Below are 17,710 nucleotides of genomic sequence, written 5' to 3' on the forward strand. Positions count from 1 at the left end.
ATTAATTGGAGGGGATGTAGCATGAAGTAGGGGCCTATGCATAGAATAGAAGGAGCCGCAGGAATGAAACTAAATGAAAGATAGACTCCATAAGGAGGAGGCAGAAATTACTTGCTAAAGTATTGATATCAAAGATACATATACAACAGGTAGAACTTATAAGGAAAACACATCCATCAAAAAAATGGTGAGATGAACATAAGGGGGGTGTTATTTGTATGACTGCAAACCAATTACAATCATGTTTATAAAAACATTATTTTAAATAAATTAATTTAAATAAATTTGTAATTTTGTAAGGTGAAGAAATACAAATGGCTAAAAGGCACAGGGAAACATCTTCCAAATCATCATTCATTAGGGAGAAATAAATTCAAAGTACATGAGATACAATCTCACCCCACTGAGGCTATCAAACATCAACAAGAACAGCCAGTGCCAGTTTGAATGTGGAGAAAAAGGGATTCTCGTTCCTGCTGGTGGAAATATTGACTATTACAGCCTTTCTGGAAAATAATATGGACATTCCTAAAAATAATCTATTCATTGAGTCTACATATGACCCAGCAATTTCACTTCTTAAAATATGGCTCAAGGGCCCAAAACCAAATTGGAGTAAAGACATTTGCACCTCTATATTCCTTGCATTACTCTCCACAGTACTAAAAATCTGGAAACGATCCTAATGTCCAAGAATGTATAACTGGATAAAGACACTATAGTCCCATGAATATATTACTAGGCCATAAGAAAGGCACATGAAATAATTAGTTAACCATAAGTAGTGATGAAATCATGAAATTTGCTGCTACATCGAGGGAACTGAAGAATATCAGGTTAAGTAAGTCAGAGGGAGATTAAGTGGCACAAGATGGTCTCTCTCATAGGTGGGTTTAAAGAAACATAACAATGAAATAATAAATTTTATAGACAGTGGCAGTGGAGGGACCTAAGCTATAGCCTGTTTTTTGGTATGGCTTAAAAAAAAACAAATATACAAGCAAAAAAGCCAAAACACTGGAAAAAACATGCGAACTAATTTCAATAGGAAACTTGCAGGGTGGGGGTAATTTTAATGAGAGCCAATTGCTATAGTGGAGGTAAGCATTCAACAGGTAGGTAATACTGAATGTTGGTAAAGCATTATGTATGAAATCCTACCAACAACAATATTGTAAACTATAGTACAAAAACAAAACAAAACAAAATGATCCTAGAAGCACACTGGAACTTCGAGTGGATGGTGGAAAGCAAAAATGAAGTTTGAGAGGGATATTGTTGGAGGGATTTGGGCACTGGTAAAAAGATCAGTATTAAAACATTGCCTAAAACCCAATCAGGAATAACTTTGTAATTTCACAGTGTCTAAATGTGAGAAAAGGTGTTATCCAACACCAGACTGGATTAATAATTTAACGAATAAACTCATTTTCACCAACTATATTATATGTACTGTTATGCATGCTTATATTTTGTAACTATGTTTAGTGTAGAATTAAAAACTACTTGAAACAGAATGAGCCGATTCAATCTACCTTATGCGAACTTGCAAACCTTGAACTTTATAATAATGTTTGACTCCTCAAAGAATTGGTGAGAATTATCATGAGGAAATGCATGAAAATTTCTAGGAAAGAATGATAAACTTTCAATAATTATAGCTCAATATGTTATTAATATATACAGTTTTTTGTTTTGCGATTCTTACTTTTAAATAATTTTTCTAAGAAGCTGATCTTTTTGAGATTGAAAACGTGAGCCTCTATTTAATTTTAATCTCTTTAAATTTATTTTAGATCAATGTTTAATCAATTGTTCTTTGAGAGTCTATTAGATCACTGAAGTGTTTGGATGGTTTGTTTTCAATATACTAATGTAATATTGGGATGGTACTCTGATTTCACACATTATTTTATTATGTTACTATGGAGTGAAATAAAAGGATTATGCAACTAATTCTGCATTCTAAAAAGTTTTCCATGACGAACTAACACAGTACATTATAAAAATGGCTAGAAAGGTTTTTTCCTTCAAGTAATGCTCAGGAAATTCATTGAAATAATTTGCATTTGCAGGAAGCCACACTTGTAACACTTTATATCTTATGTTTAAGCACATTAGATTTTTTGTTTATAAACATACCTCTTAAGAACACAGCTAACTAATGAAATACCATGTACCTACAAAAAAAGATGTTATGAGAAAATGCTCTGCAATGTGGTTGCAATGGAAGGGTATCATATTAAGTTAAAAGGAGAACAGACATCAGAAAATATCACTCATCTGTTCAATGCAAACAGATGAAATATGGTGTTAGATAATATCAAAGTATACAAACCTCTGACAATATATAAAAAATAATTACTAAGCAAAAGTTTTGAGAGTGGAGGGAGAAATACTACAGGTGACGTTAGAACAGTGGTGACATTATGGGAAAGTTGTTTTTAGAAATATTCAACAAATTTGAACACGAATAGTGAAGATTTTAGCATTATTGTAACCATAAACTATAACATGTTTTAATGAAAGAAGCATAATAGCTTTAACTCATATTCATTAACTAATTTTTTGAATATGTATACACACACACTCAGAAAGGAGCTGGAAATATATTAAAGTGGATAAGGTGCTAGTTTGCACACAGTTAACCTGAGGTCAATAACCAGCAACTTATGATTTGCCCAAACCCTACTAAGAGTCATGAGCAAGGAGACAGAATTAAGCCCTAAATGCTGCTGAGTATGGCCCAGAAACCAAACCAAAAATACAACTAAATACACCAGTTAAATTATTTTCTTTATGAGTTTAGTTTTGATGATCAGCATTTAGGCATTAGTAGAAATTTGATTACAAAAATGGAATACTGAGTGCCAGATATTTGCATTAAGTGACTTCTCTATGCAATTTTATCACAGGTAAGAGGCTTTTTTTTTAGTAAAAATAAACACAGCTTGAAGAGAAAAGTATTTTGTTTAGATCACCTATGAATTTATTAAAAGTTTTAGATAAAACTAGAATCCTAGTCAATGTGATTGCTAGCCTATAACTTTGTTATTCACTGTTGAATTAAAATATAAAATAAAAAGAGAGAGCCACATATTGGGTGGACCATCCCTGGCACCATGCCTGTAGATCCTAATGCCTGGTTGTCTGAAGAAGTAGGGTAATGGCGGGGAAATAACTCATATTTCACAAGCAGTCAGTTAAATTTTCATTGGAGTCATCTCGCTTTCTTCTATGGCTTTTTCTCAGCCATGAGTCTTTCTACTTCCTGCTTTCTTTCCTAAGCGCTTCTCTCTTTCCTCCCCCACAGCAAGACTCTTATCTTTTTAAAAAGACCCCCATCCTAGGTATGGGCTTGTCTGGTCTTCTAGGTGGATTTTTACATACTTAGGAAAACAGGAAGTTGGGGGAAGGGATACCTTACACTTCATTACAGTCCTTATCCATGTTTAGTTAGAAATGGCATATTCCAATGGATATAAAACTGAGCTGTAGTCACATCTCTGCAAGCTCAATGATTTACTGAATTTAATTTACTCAATTAACAATACCTTAATTTACTCATTAGTGTAAATGAACAACTTGTATTTGCCCTATTTTTATAGGTTATTGTTCTATGTTCAATAAAAATATATCAAGCTATCATTTATATACTTTACCTTTGGAAGGCTGTTTCATGAGCAGTAGTATAAATATGGTTATCAATGTTCTTTCTTCAACCTTTGTTTTTTTGTTCTTTTCAGTAGCATTAAATTTTGTTGGTTGAACATCCAAGATAAAGTTAGAGTGTTAGATGAAATTCAAATATCCTATTTTTATAGGTAAATTCTGATGACAGCAAGTTCTTTTTGACTCATTACTAAATTACATTCAATGATGTATTTTCTTCTCATCTGCATAGGAAATGACTTATTTCTTGTAGCAGTTCATGAGCTGGGACATGCTTTGGGACTGGAACATTCTAACGACCCTACTGCTATCATGGCTCCGTTTTACCAGTACATGGAAACTGACAACTTCAAGCTACCTAATGATGATTTGCAGGGGATCCAGAAGATTTATGGTATGTTCCCACTGTTTCTATTTAATATAACAGTGAATTTCAGAATTTTTGCTATTTATGTTTTGATATAGATACTTTATTATTTTAAATAAAATAAATCAAGTTTTACTAGAATTAATTTCATTACTTTAATCCTTAGATAATTAAAAGCCTACAAATAGGTGATGTTTTCTTACTGTATTTAAATAACATACTTAGATAGTAATATGATCAACTATATTATTTAAAGTTTAGAGAAATTATAAAATAAACATATACCAAATAAAACTTTCATAACTATAAATCTTTTGGGGAGGTTATCTTTTGTGGAGTTGTCTTTTAGGGGGTATACTGGGCAGTATGCAGGGGTTATTCCTGGCTTTGCACTTAGAAATCATGCTGCATAAGTTCAGGAACCATATGGGTTTTCTAGGGATTGAACTTCAGGTTGGCTGCTTACAAGGCAAATGCCTTATCTGCCATGATATCACTCCAGTCCCCCAAAATACAAATCTTTTACATAAGATATTAGAATTTATAACAAACTAACAGATGAAATTTTATGTTAGTTTCAAGACATATCACGTTTAAGTTCCAGAAAATTCTTTTCTGATACATTGAAAATTGACAAAATCAGGCCAAGTGCATGATTTGATTGCAAAAGACTTAGGTTTGATCGCTGATATCGCATGATTCCTTGAGCACTTCCAAAAGAAACTCAAAAGTACAGAACTGGAAATAGCACTGAACATTCCCAGATGTGGCCCCAAATCAAAGAAACAAAACTAATAATATCCACTGCATGTATCATTACAATATAAAATGAATAACTTGAAAATAAAAGTTAACAAGTGACTTTTTCTGACAAAACTTCTGACAATTTCTAGTAGAGTAAAATTTATTTGGATTTATGGGATAAATTTAATGAATGCAAATGAGAGAAACTGTTTTATACATATTTACTATATTTCCTAGCTCACTCAGGAGAACCAGTGACCTTTTAAATGGCTTGTATTCCATCATAATTGTTAAGAACTTGAGATTTATAATTTACAGTTAGAGAATATGCTTTAGTAAATTAATGAAGTGAAGCTTTCATTTAGATAATACAAAGACAAATGTGTTATCTGTATGTTAATTACATTCAGTATTCAGAAGATGTCATTTGCATTATTAAATAGCATAGTGTAAGTTCAATCATTTGGTTTGCATTCATTATTTTTTCTATTTTAATAACTCTATGGTTAACTCTCTCTGGTTAAAATATACTTGGAATGAATTGGCCAAATTTCATGCTGCTTCTTTTTGAGGAATACTGAGAAAAGAGAAAAATATCTCTTGTTCTAAACTAAATAGTGTATGTTGAGTGAACTGTCTTATGCCTAACTGTGGTCATTAGAAATTCCTCTGAGATAGTCAGTTTAAGTAAGCTTTCTCATGACCTCATGAATTAGTAGTCTAGACTGGAGGTCTGAAAATAATATTCCTTTCATATCTAAATGTTAATTCCATGCAGTTGTGTATCTTTGAAACACAAACCACTTGAGAAATGTTGCTTTACATCTGTGCCAAGTTATTTGTGTAAACTTTGACTTAGTTTAGAGAACTCTTTTTCCAAATATTTTTTATCACAACATACACACTAGTGGTGTATTGATCAATAATTTTTTAGATTTGTTATTCAAGAAAGCATAACTATAACACTTTTTCAAAACATTTTATTAAAAAGTAAATACTGAAAATCAGGAAATGATTAGAAATAAAGTTGGAGGCACAGGGCAGAATGAACGTTGGTTTTTGTCCCCTTTTGTCATTTAGAAATTATTCACTAGAATTATTACCTGTAAAATTAGATTGAGTTTGGTGAAACCTACAGGTATGAATCTTGCAATCATTTTTATGTATATGTTTTACCACCTACCTTCAAAGAAAATTGGAAAACAGCTTTTCTAATAAGGTCTTCGTCAATACTATTAAAAATATTATTAAAATTTAACAGCAAATCTAAATTTTAGCATGAAAAGAGCAGTTTAGGATAGATCTCACAAAGGCTTGTTGAGTAAGGTGGTTTATTTTTTCCGATCATGCCTGGTCTTAAAGATCTTTATGTTCACCTTGCATATGCTCTGTGCTTATGAATAATTGTCCTAGTAGACACCTCAACACCATTCCCATTTTAAGTGAGTCAGTGCTATTCTATTGTCACCAGGTCCACCTGACAAGATCCCTCCACCTACAAGACCTCTACCTACAGTGCCCCCACACCGCTCTATTCCTCCAGTTGACCCACGGAAGAATGACAGGCCCAAACCTCCGCGGCCTCCCACTGGCAGACCTTCCTATCCTGGAGCCAAACCTAACATCTGTGATGGGAACTTTAACACTCTAGCTATTCTTCGACGTGAGATGTTTGTTTTCAAGGTAGGTGGTTGTATTTTTGGTTGGGTTCTTTTTTTTTTTTTAATGCTAGATCAAGTGTCACTTTGGAAAACAAGTCCTTCCTTATTCATTCTAACAACTGCCTTCTCAGACCTCTCTGCGGTTCAAAAAAAAAAAAACATCTGAAAAAAGAATAAATGCATAATTGGACTTAAATGTCTAACATGAGATCGTTGTAACATGCAATTTGGGGAATGCATTTATGATAGCAGAAGCTGAAATGGCTAGAAATGTGAGAGTAAGAAAATGCTGTGTGTTGTGAACAGATAAAATAAAGCACAATTTAAATCATGAATAGGAACTAATAGGGATAATTCGTTTGGCAGCTAAGGCACTTCCAGGCTCACTGAAGCTACTCTATATTTGGTTTATGCATCTTTATGAGTTCCCTATAATTACTCTTGACAATTCAAACATTGTACTTTAGGAGGAATGTTGATCATTCAGTTTGGGCTTTAGGGTCTGCTAGTAATTGTTGGTATTTAATCTCCTCTATGATATCATTTGATTTGGCCTATTTGTATTGTTTACTTTAGTCAGGCTTTCATCTTTACCTAATTTAGATTGTTTTAATAAAGATTACTGACTAAGCTAATTTTCCTTTTTTGTTGTGTGTTTTATCATGTTATTGGATTCCTAGACAGTAATACTGATAAATAGTACGTTCATGTAAGTTAGATAAATTGAAAAGATGACATAATATTGAAAACACTTTCCTCCCTTAACATTTAGAAATCAATCTTAAAGACTAATAAAAAATAAAAATTTTATGTTGACACTGAAATATTAAAATAGCCATATTTTTCAATATAATTTATTTAAAATAAGAAAATGTGCTCTCATTTATTGTGGACACAACTTATTAAGTAATGAATATTGTCCCATTTTATAGAATACTCTGTCAACTAGACAGCATATTTAAATATATTTTATATAATTTTATGTGATTATATAATCTATTCCAGTTATGAAAAATGAGATTTGGGTTTGATATAATATATAAGAAAGCATCCTACTTTCCAGGAAAAATAAATATATTTTTCAAGCACAAAAATGCTGTTTATTTCTATAGTTTTGTACAATACTGAATTACCTACCTCTTCTAACTTTAAGTAGATTAATAAATTAAGATCAAGGGAGGGGAAAATAATTACATCATTTTCACTTCAACACATACTTATAATCATCGCTTCATGTGGTGCTTCATGTTCTAAATTTCACAGCAGCTACTTGATATAAAATATAAAATACAATTATTTGCTTATTCTACAAAATTCCATATGAAAAACAGTAATACTTTGTTCTCATTTTGGCTGAATTTTAGCATCTTATTTTTTCCTCTTGGGTAATATCACCTAAGTGTCAATATTATCTGACTATGTGATGTGAAATGTGATTCTAGAAACATTCCTTTCATTTTTCCTGTCTGTCTAAAAGGTTAACATCACTGATGAGACTTTTTTTTTAACTAATGACAATTTCTACACCACTTTTAGCTCTACATTGGGGGGATACAATATAAAAGACTGACAAAAATAAGTTCTGTAATTACTTTTTCTTGGAATACGGAAATGAATAAAAATTACAGTGGCTGGAGAGATAGCACAGAGGTAGGACATTTGTCTTGCATGTGGCCGACCCAAGAGGGATTTGGTTTGATTCCTGGCATCCTATATGTCCCCCGAGCCTGCCAGGAAAGATTCCTGAGCACAAAGCCAAGAGTAATCCCTGAGCACCACAGGGTATGGCACAAATATCAATCTAACATTAAGTAAAGTTTAAATTTTAAAAAATTAAAAAATTAAAAAATAGATATATACCCTTAAGAAAAATGCTGAAAACACTATTTTAATATCAAGATGTGACTGTGAAAAGCATTAGCTTTAGCATTTATACTCATAAAGTATTAGAGAACTCTAAACTTTTATATTACTTTGGATAAGCTATATAAAAAGTAGAATTCCTAAATTCTTTATAATTTCTTTCACTAATCCCTGCTCTTTCACTGAGTATTTCCTGTTGAAGATATTACTTGATAGCTACTTCACATTCTTTATATACACATATCTAGTGGATTTTGTATTAAATAACTTCATGGTGTTTCTATTCAAATATTTCACATTATGAGTATGTATGCCAAGCTGTTTGCTTGGAACTAAATATGTATGAAAAGGAAATAGTAGCCCTTACAGAACTGATATATAATGAAACATAAAACAAAATTATTTATGACTCAAAATTGAAAGTTATAATGTGGATGTAAAGAGTAGTTGTTGTGGTCTTAGTGAATAAATTAAAAGACTTGATAGAGAAAAGCTTTTGTGAATTTTAAAGGAGAAATTTGAGAGTCACATTAAAGGAATATTTATTTTATGTACCAAAAAGTGCTTCAGGGAGTTGAAATGCATACATCTATATAGTGCAAATGAAAATACATAGTTAAACATGCAAAATTTGATCAGAGTAGGAATGTGATTGAGTGTTCATGTTCTTTTTTTGGGGGGGGGGGTCACACCCGGCAGTGCTCAGGGGTTATTCCTGGCTAGAGGCTCAGAAATTGCTCCTGGAAGGCACGGGGGACCATGTGGGGCGCCGGGATTCGAACCGATGACCTCCTGCATGAAGGCAAACGCCTTACCTCCATGCTATCTCTCTGGCCCCCGAGTGTTCATGTTCTTAGTTGATATCTAGTAACATATACCTGGATGTATTCTGTTTCTACTTACTATCATTAAAACTTGGAATGAGGAACCTGAACAATAATATAGAGGGTACAGTATTTGCCTTTCATGCAACAATCCTGGGCTTGATCCAGGCCAGGCGTGATCTTTAAGCATGGAGCCAGGAATAAGCCCTCAGCATCACTCAGTGTAGCCACCAAACCAAGTAAGTAAAAAAATAATATAAAATAAATGCTTGGTTCTCATCATTGTGACTAAGATATGCCTTGGAGTGTCTCAGGAGTACAGCACTAATCTTCATTTACCTGACCCAGGTTTGATTCCTGGCAACCTTACTTAGTTTCCCAAGAACAACCAGGAATGATGATTCTCTAGTGCAGAGCCAATAATGTTCCTTGACAATTGCTAGGTGCAGCACCAAACAAACAATCAATCAATCAATCAATAAAAATATTCTGATAAGGTTGGGGTGATAGTACAGTAGGCAGGCCATTTTCATTGCACATGACTGACCCAGGTTTGATCCACAGTATTGTATATGAACCCCCAAGCACCACCAGGAATAATTCCTGAGTGCAGAGCCAGGAGTAACCCATGAGCACCACCGGATGTGGCCCCAGAATCCAAAACAAAAAGATTCTTTTAATGAAAAGAAATGAAATTGTTAGGATTTATGATTGAATATATTTCTTGGCAGGAAACCCCATCAGTGTTTTTGAGTTTATTGTGGGATTATTAGAGCATACCCAAAAGTCCTTGTTTACTTCTGACCCATATTCAGGAATTATTCTTGTGGTATTTCAAAGACTAACTGCACTGTTGGTAATTAATTTGGTTTAGAACATGTAAGGCAAGCTTTGTTACCTCTGTATTACCCCTGCTGTTCCAATAAATGTTTTACAAACAAAAGAACATTTCTAGGAGCACAAGGTGATATGAATATACTTTGACTTACAAATTAATTCTATCTTGCTATAAGTGTTACCTGATGATATTAACAATACATAGTAAATGAGAATAGATGAACTGAATACCGAAGGGAGAATTTGCCAAGAGAGTTTAACACAGCATAAACTAAAATGTTCTTGTACTGAAAAATGATAGTCTTTCAAATATTTTAACTAAAATTGTTAGGAAATGATTGTAGTTGTTGGTGAGGTTACATTTTATTTTAAGTATTAATTTCAAAGTATATTTATTTAATCATAGCTTAGATTTTCTCTTTAAAATTAAATTCTGTACTTGATATAACCACTCTGCTTAGGCCACTGTGGCAACATATGAATATTGGGTAAAAAAAAAAAGGAGACACTTTAAATGAGTTTTTAGTTTCACTTTTGAAAATCTTTTGATTTACAATTTTATTCATAGCAGATTTTCAGATATTAAAAGTTCCATCACCAATACCCTGACCATTGTGCCCATTTTCCTCCTTCCTGTCATCATATCTTCCTCCTTTTTCCTTAAGTTTGGTTGTTATAGATTGGGTCTCATGTTTGCAGTGTGGTTGAACATGTTATTTAGATGTATAGATATCTAAACAGTTAAATATGTGAATATCTTAGCGACTGTTTACGATTCCAGTTGTATCTGTGTCACTTTTTATCCATGTATCTGTCTTTGGACATCTGGTTTAATTCCATATTTTAGCAATGGTACTAATTTGTGTAATGAATCTATGTCTTTTTGAGCAAAGGTTTTTGTTCCCTGCGTATACATATCAAGAAGTGTAATTGCTAGCTATGTGTCAATTCTATTACTTTTCTAAGAAATCTCCACAATTTTTAAATAGGGGTTGAATCAGCTTTTATTTAGAACAATGACAGATTTTATTTTCACCACATTCCTGCCAACACAGATTGTTCTCTTGTGTTTTTATTTTTATTTATTTTTTATGTGCCACTTTAGCTGATGTGAGGTATCTCATTTCCATATGGATTCAGATTTATCTAATACTATCTAATGATGAGCACTTTTTCATACCCATTCCTGGAATTGGATAAGAAAGAAGCACCTGGTATTTTTCATATCAGCTTCTTAATGACTTCTATAAGAAGTCATTGGGTTACCTTTAGTCTGTACAAAAGTATTTTTGGAACTAAAGTCAAAAAAAAATTGTGTATCACATTTTCATTCTATTCTATATATCTGTTAAAACTAACTTAATTATGTATATCAACCAAATTTACCTATTACAAATAGAATTTAATAGATAATAAAAGATATGATTAGAATTCTCCAAACCACTGAAAAAAATATGATTTTAGGGTTTAGTGAGTTAATATACTGGTATAGCTTTTGCATTTCATACGGCTGACCTAAGTTCAATCCCCAGCACTACAGATGGGCCCCTGAGCACAGCTAAGACTGATCCCTAATCACAGATGCAAGAGAAAGTCTGAACACTTACAGGTGTTTCCCACAAAAAAATAGTAAAAAAAATTATCCAATTCATGACATTTGTATGTATATACTTGAAATAATAATCCAATAGATATACATATATATTTTGCCCATGTATGTTTGGTATTTATATTATTAATATTGATCTATATTTACAAATGTACATATTACTTTTGGTGATTATGTATCTTCTTGGTATTCTACCCTGAGATGCTTCTTTAAAATGGGAAATTTATAATTATTTGATAGTTATAAATGATTATCATTATATAATGATATAATATCATGTCCTCCTCTATAAAAAGTTTACTATCTAGTATTGTAGTAAACTAACTGCACATATTTAATAGAAAAAAAGTAGCATCATAACTAGTAAGCACAAAGAAAAGAATGAATATAGTTTTTTTATTTTTTATAACAAGACCATTTATTGATGAAAATAGTCATTGAAATCTGGAGAAGAATGAGGTACAACAACAGCTTGTTGAATTTAGCACTCTTCCCTTACTTAGGGAAAGCGCTGAAAGTGCTTCAATCTGAAGATGCCTTATTTATATAGTTTAGGTCTCAAACTCCCGGCCTGTGGGCCGTTTGCGGCTCTCCATACAACATTTTGTGGCCCTGCCTAGGGGAATCTTTTTTTTGTTTTGTTTTGTTTTACTTGTTTGGGTCACACCCCCCAATGTTCAAGGCTTACTACTGACTTTGCACTCAAGAATCACCCCGACTTTGCCTCCTGTGGCCCCCAGGTAAATTGAGTTTGAGACCCCTGAATTTATTCAGTCTTCTTGCCTTGACTCTGGAGTTATGTCTTACCTTCTTCCACTTGGCAGTGTCGCCAGATTGTACATAGGTTGACTAGTCTTGTTTTTTGAACATTTTTATTTGACCAATGTGAATTACAAGTCTTTCACAGTTATATTTAGGTACATAGTGACAGTGAAATTAGGGCCGTTCTCACCACCAGTGTTGTCCTCTCTCTACCCTTGTTCCCCAAAAGCATCCCATACCTTCCCCCTTTGCACCCTAGACTGCTAGTTTAACTGGTCCCCTCTGTGTATAGCTTGTTGTAGATTGGATATCTTGATTCTATTGTCGTTTACTTTGGGTTTGATATTTAGGTCTGATCGTTGTTATTTGTTACTGGAATCATCCACTTTTTTTTCCCTCAATTTATGAGGTAGAACAAGATGATTCAAGCTCTGTGGTTCTGTTGGAAAGGAATAAAAAGAAAACAAAGAAAAAAAGAAAGTAAAAAAGGAAAGCTGGGAAGAGTCCATCTAGGAGCTATCAATTTCAATTTAAAAGAAGAAAGGGGAAAAAAGAAAGGAATAAAAAAAAAAAAACCACCCAAACAAGCAATAAGCAACAACTATACAACAAGAGGAAAAAAAAAGGAAGACGAGTTGGTGTGGCAAGGTTATGAGTTATGGTTTTGTTGTTGTTTTTGTGTTGTTTTTGTTTGTTTGTTTTGCATAGGCACAGTTCAAATTGGGGAAATTGGAAACCCTTGGCCTAAAGAGTTTCTCCATTTTTGAAGCTTACAGTCATGGGAACTGCTACAGGCTCCAGATATAGGTTTGACTTTTTAAGGTGAAAGACTTTGAGCTACTAGAGTAATGTAGGAGTTGTTACTGCACTACCAATTTCTCGTGACAGTCCCTTTCTCACTTTGCTTCTGAGACTAAAAACAGAGACTAATCATTTTGTTGAATTTTTGTGGGGGTTTTTTTGTTTATTATTTTTAACTTTGTTTTGTTTTTAAGCCAAGCATGGATTACTTGAGAATTTCCACTTGGGGACTAAACTTTTGTTAATATACCAAATAAGGCAAAGAGTAGCAGTGAATTTCCATTAATTGCACAATGAGACAAGATATATAAAATATTCCACTTGGTGTAAGCCATTCTCATAAAGTATACAATTTTAAGAAGAAGTTCTACACTAAATGATGTCATTACATCGCTTTCATAGTTTTAGATTGCTTTGTTATATTAGAGCCTACAGTTGCCTTAAAACATCTTAGAGTTTCTAGAAAATACAGTTTCTAAAATAATTATCAGCAATATGTAATCAGAAAAATATGGCAAATTGAAGACAAGGTTGTTTGATATATTTGAATTTAATATTACTCATACTTTTTATCTTCTAACTTTTTAATAATTTCATTTCTCATAAAGAATGTATTCCTACTTCATTTTAAACATTGGACATTGTAAACAATGCCATCAGTTAGATATTATGAAAATACTTATTATGGATATTAATATTCCTTTATATTAACATTCCTAATATTCATCCTTTTATTCAAGAATGAATGCAATGGTTATTATAATATTCCATAAATATAAATATAATTTTATTTTATCTGAAACCTTTATACAAATTTATACCCAGCTACTTTGGGATTCCTCTGTATATTTGCATATTAGTTTTCAAACTACTAGGGTTATCCTTTACATATATCAATCTAAAGCTAATATTAATAATATTAATATTAATATTAATACTAATTTATTTTCTAGTTATCCTTTATTTTCTTTTTTTAATATAATTTTTATTTTGATCATAGTGTCTTACATATTGTTGACAATAACATTTTAGGTACATATTTACATAAAATCGGGGGATTCCCATCCCCAAATTGTCCTCCCTACCCCTCCGTTGTTGTCCTACCTCCCATTTCCTCTTCCCTTACCCCCAGGGCGGCTAGAATATGTGGTCCCCTCTGTATCCAACCCACTACTTAGTAGTCTTGCACCTGTTTGGTCTTGATGCCTCCCTTATCTCCCCCTCTAACTGTAGGCAGGACTAGCTAGTTCAAGTTGCGTGGTTTTGCCTGAAAAGGAGAAGATAAATAAACTGGGGTAAGAGTCTAATACTCCCAAAATGGGTGGAATCCTTCTAGAGGCTCTCATCATCGATTTGGGAGATGAAGGAGAGAAAGAAGGTGAAACACTCCACCAGTACCAAAAAAAGTGTCAATTATCCAGTGAGGACTCCAGCTATATCGATAAGCACCACAAAAAAACAGCCGAAAAACAAAGCAAAACAGACAAACAAACAAACAAAAAACAAAACAAAAACAAACAAACACACCAAAAACACGCCGTGGTCTTGAAATGAGAAACATGGCTTAGCACATAACGAAGGAAAAGAAAAGAATAGAAAAAAACAAGTATAATTGGGTACGACGATTTCAATAATCACACCCAAAACAGAGAAATCGACCAAAATAGATAGGTAAATAAAAATAATAATAACAATAATAAATGAAGGTAAAAGATATATATGTATATATATATATATATATATACACACACACATATATATACATATATATAAAATACCAAGGTTTTGTGCTTTTTTGTATTTTTGTTTTTTCCCCTCCTGCCCTGGCACAGTAAATATTGGGGTCATTCGAAAAGGAGTTCACATGGCCTAAGAAATATGGTGTTTCTCCGTCCTTGGAGTATACTGTCATGGGATCAGCTCTAGACTTTGCTCAGGATCATTTATTCTCCCGGTGGTGTTTTTTGGTGTGTGGAAGACTTCTGTTCTGTCCAGGGTGATACACTCAGGGCTCTGTGTTTAGAGGTCTCAGTATCTGCACAGATCCTGAGGTAGGACTTATGGTGAGGTCAGTCTTTGTGGTTCTAGAGGTTCTGTTACCTCAGTGTCGTTTTAGTCCATCTTCTGTGGTTGGTGACCTTGGTCTTTGCATTGAACCTAGGATGGCACCTAGGTTAGCGTCTTTCTTTGTGCTTCCAGAAGGCCCAGTCTGTTGCAGTTGTCTCTGTCAGACCTTTGGGACTGGGGATCATGCTTATTGTGCAAGTCATAGTTCAAACCCTAAACTAGGGCTTTTTTATTGGTCCCAAGATGTATACTGTCTGGTCGTGGTTCTAGTAGCCAGTCATCTGTAAGTCACGATCTTGGCTTTTGGACCTACCAAAGGGTGCCGAGTCTTCTGGTTTTGTCTTGTCGTTAGCTGGTAAGGTAGGCTGATCTGCTCTAAGGTCAAGTTGTTCACATTTTCCTCTTTGTCAGGATATCATGTTAGAGCTGGCCCTTGTTGTTGACCCCGCAGTATTAAGGCTGTTCCGGATGGAGTTTGTTTCCTGTAGCTGTTGTGAAGAGCTGTGCCGATTCTATGTCTGGGATCCAGGGTTCAAGGCTGGATGGATGGCATCTATTCATCTGAGGTCTAAGTGATTCCACATGACATATTTTCAAGATATATCCTTTATTTTCTTAAAAGTACATTATTATTAAGCATTTCCAACTAAGTGTGCATTTGCTTTAAGATACATATTTTAACAATCTATAATTACATAATTGGTCTCTAATATATATATATTTGCTATGCTATAAAATAGTGATCTGTTTCAAAAAATCTGACCTTTCTCTTGAAACTGATATTAACTTAAATCCGATGTTAATATCCTGATTTTGGATGGTCATTGGCTATCTCGGGAACATCATACAGTACTGTATTGAGAAAACTTTGGGTCAGCCAATACCAGGATACTGAATTCAACTATGTAAGCAGGAAGTTAATTAATGTCTATGAAATGAAGCCCTAAAAAGTTTTTGGACTGTCAGGTTTGTTTCTTTGTTTTTTATTGTCATGCAGTGAGGCCAGCATGGAAAGGGCATCATGAGATCTATAGGAACTTCTCAAAACCTACACTATGACTCATATTGTTAATAATTCACCTTTACTTTTTAGCCATATGAAACTGTACATATAATTTAATTGTTTCCAGTGAATCTTCTAAAATATTTTGTAAATAAAACGATTTTGAACCTCTAAATTTGCATCAGGTATAAAATTGAGAGAACCCTTGTATGGACTCTTTTGTAGTTTTTTTGGATTCTACCACCTTATTGTAGAGGTTCTAGGAAGACTTAGGATATATATAGAACAGTACCCTTAACTTCGTATTTTAAGTCACTCAACTTTTCTAAATATCTTTCTTACCAGGTTGGGGGGGCAACCTATATTCTTCTGTTTAAACTGTTTTTGAAAAAAATAATTGCTTTATAATGAATCAATTTTTCTTAAACTTCTTGAAGCTGAACATAGGTTTGTAATTTATAAATAATGTATTAAATCACAGTTGCCTATAGTTTAAAATATGTTAACATTTGAGTTTCAGGCAAAACATGATCTAACACCCATGCCTTCACCAGTGTTCATTTCTACCACAATTTTCTCAGTTACTATACTGTCCCCATTGCCCCAAACTCAGGCTTCCTCTATGGCAGACACTTTTCTTCCCACCCTTTCATTTTTTTCTTTTAGGCACAGTTGTTTGCAATATTGTAATTAAGGGGCATCATATATATACACTGTACTTCCTCTCAGTTCCCAATTCTTGTCTAGAGTTATTATTTTCAACTATTATTGTCATAGTGGTTCTTTCTCTGTTTTAACTTTAGTCCACCCTCCATATCTATTGTCTTTGGGTATTGTTCTCATACTATTTTTTATATTCCTCAGATGTCTGCAATCATTCTATACCTTTTTCCTGACTCATTTCACTCAGCATGACACACTCCATTTCTATTTCTGTCTAGGCAAATGTCATGACTTTATTTTTTCATAACAAAGCTGCCAATTATTTCATAATGTTGATGTAACATGTTTTCTTCATCTACTAATATTTTCTGAGAAACTTGTATGTTTTTGTATTCTTGATATTGTAAATATTTCTGTAATGAACATAGGAGTGCAAATGTTTTTTTCTGCATTGTGTTTTATGGCCCCTTTAGTATATTCCCAGGAAGAGTGTTGGTGGGTCAAACGGAAGCTCAAGTCTAGTATTTTAGGAATAGCCAGTTTTTTTTTTTTTTTTCATGAAGGATCTACCAATGTACATTCCCATGAGAAGTGTATGAGATTTCTCCCGGCATCCGTATCATACCATGAACACTGGATGTTCATATTCTAGTAGATGTGTCCTTTATCAGTCCTGTCAGCAAGAGTCAACTTATATTCTCACAAGTGTGTTTGGGACCATAGACATTCTTCCAGATGATGATCAAGAAAGAAAGGGCTCCAAGCTGACAACCAGAAACACACTATTCCATTCCAGCAATGCTTATTTATATAGGACAATAGGAACTGGGACACATG

At 33.4% G+C, this 17,710-nt stretch overlaps 1 protein-coding gene across 1 annotated transcript in view; it reads left to right on the top strand.

The window, feature by feature from the left end:
* Positions 1-17,710, top strand: part of MMP16 (matrix metallopeptidase 16) — a 283,681-nt gene that overhangs the window by 201,552 nt on the left and 64,419 nt on the right. Inside the window, exons 5-6 of the mRNA XM_049782436.1 lie at positions 3,905-4,066; positions 6,255-6,466. Coding sequence (XP_049638393.1) covers positions 3,905-4,066; positions 6,255-6,466 — 374 coding nt within the window. The remainder of the gene's footprint in view (positions 1-3,904; positions 4,067-6,254; positions 6,467-17,710) is intronic.

The sequence above is a fragment of the Suncus etruscus genome, chromosome 10 (assembly GCF_024139225.1).
Source record: "Suncus etruscus isolate mSunEtr1 chromosome 10, mSunEtr1.pri.cur, whole genome shotgun sequence".
In the NCBI taxonomy this organism is placed as follows: Eukaryota; Metazoa; Chordata; class Mammalia; order Eulipotyphla; family Soricidae; genus Suncus; species Suncus etruscus.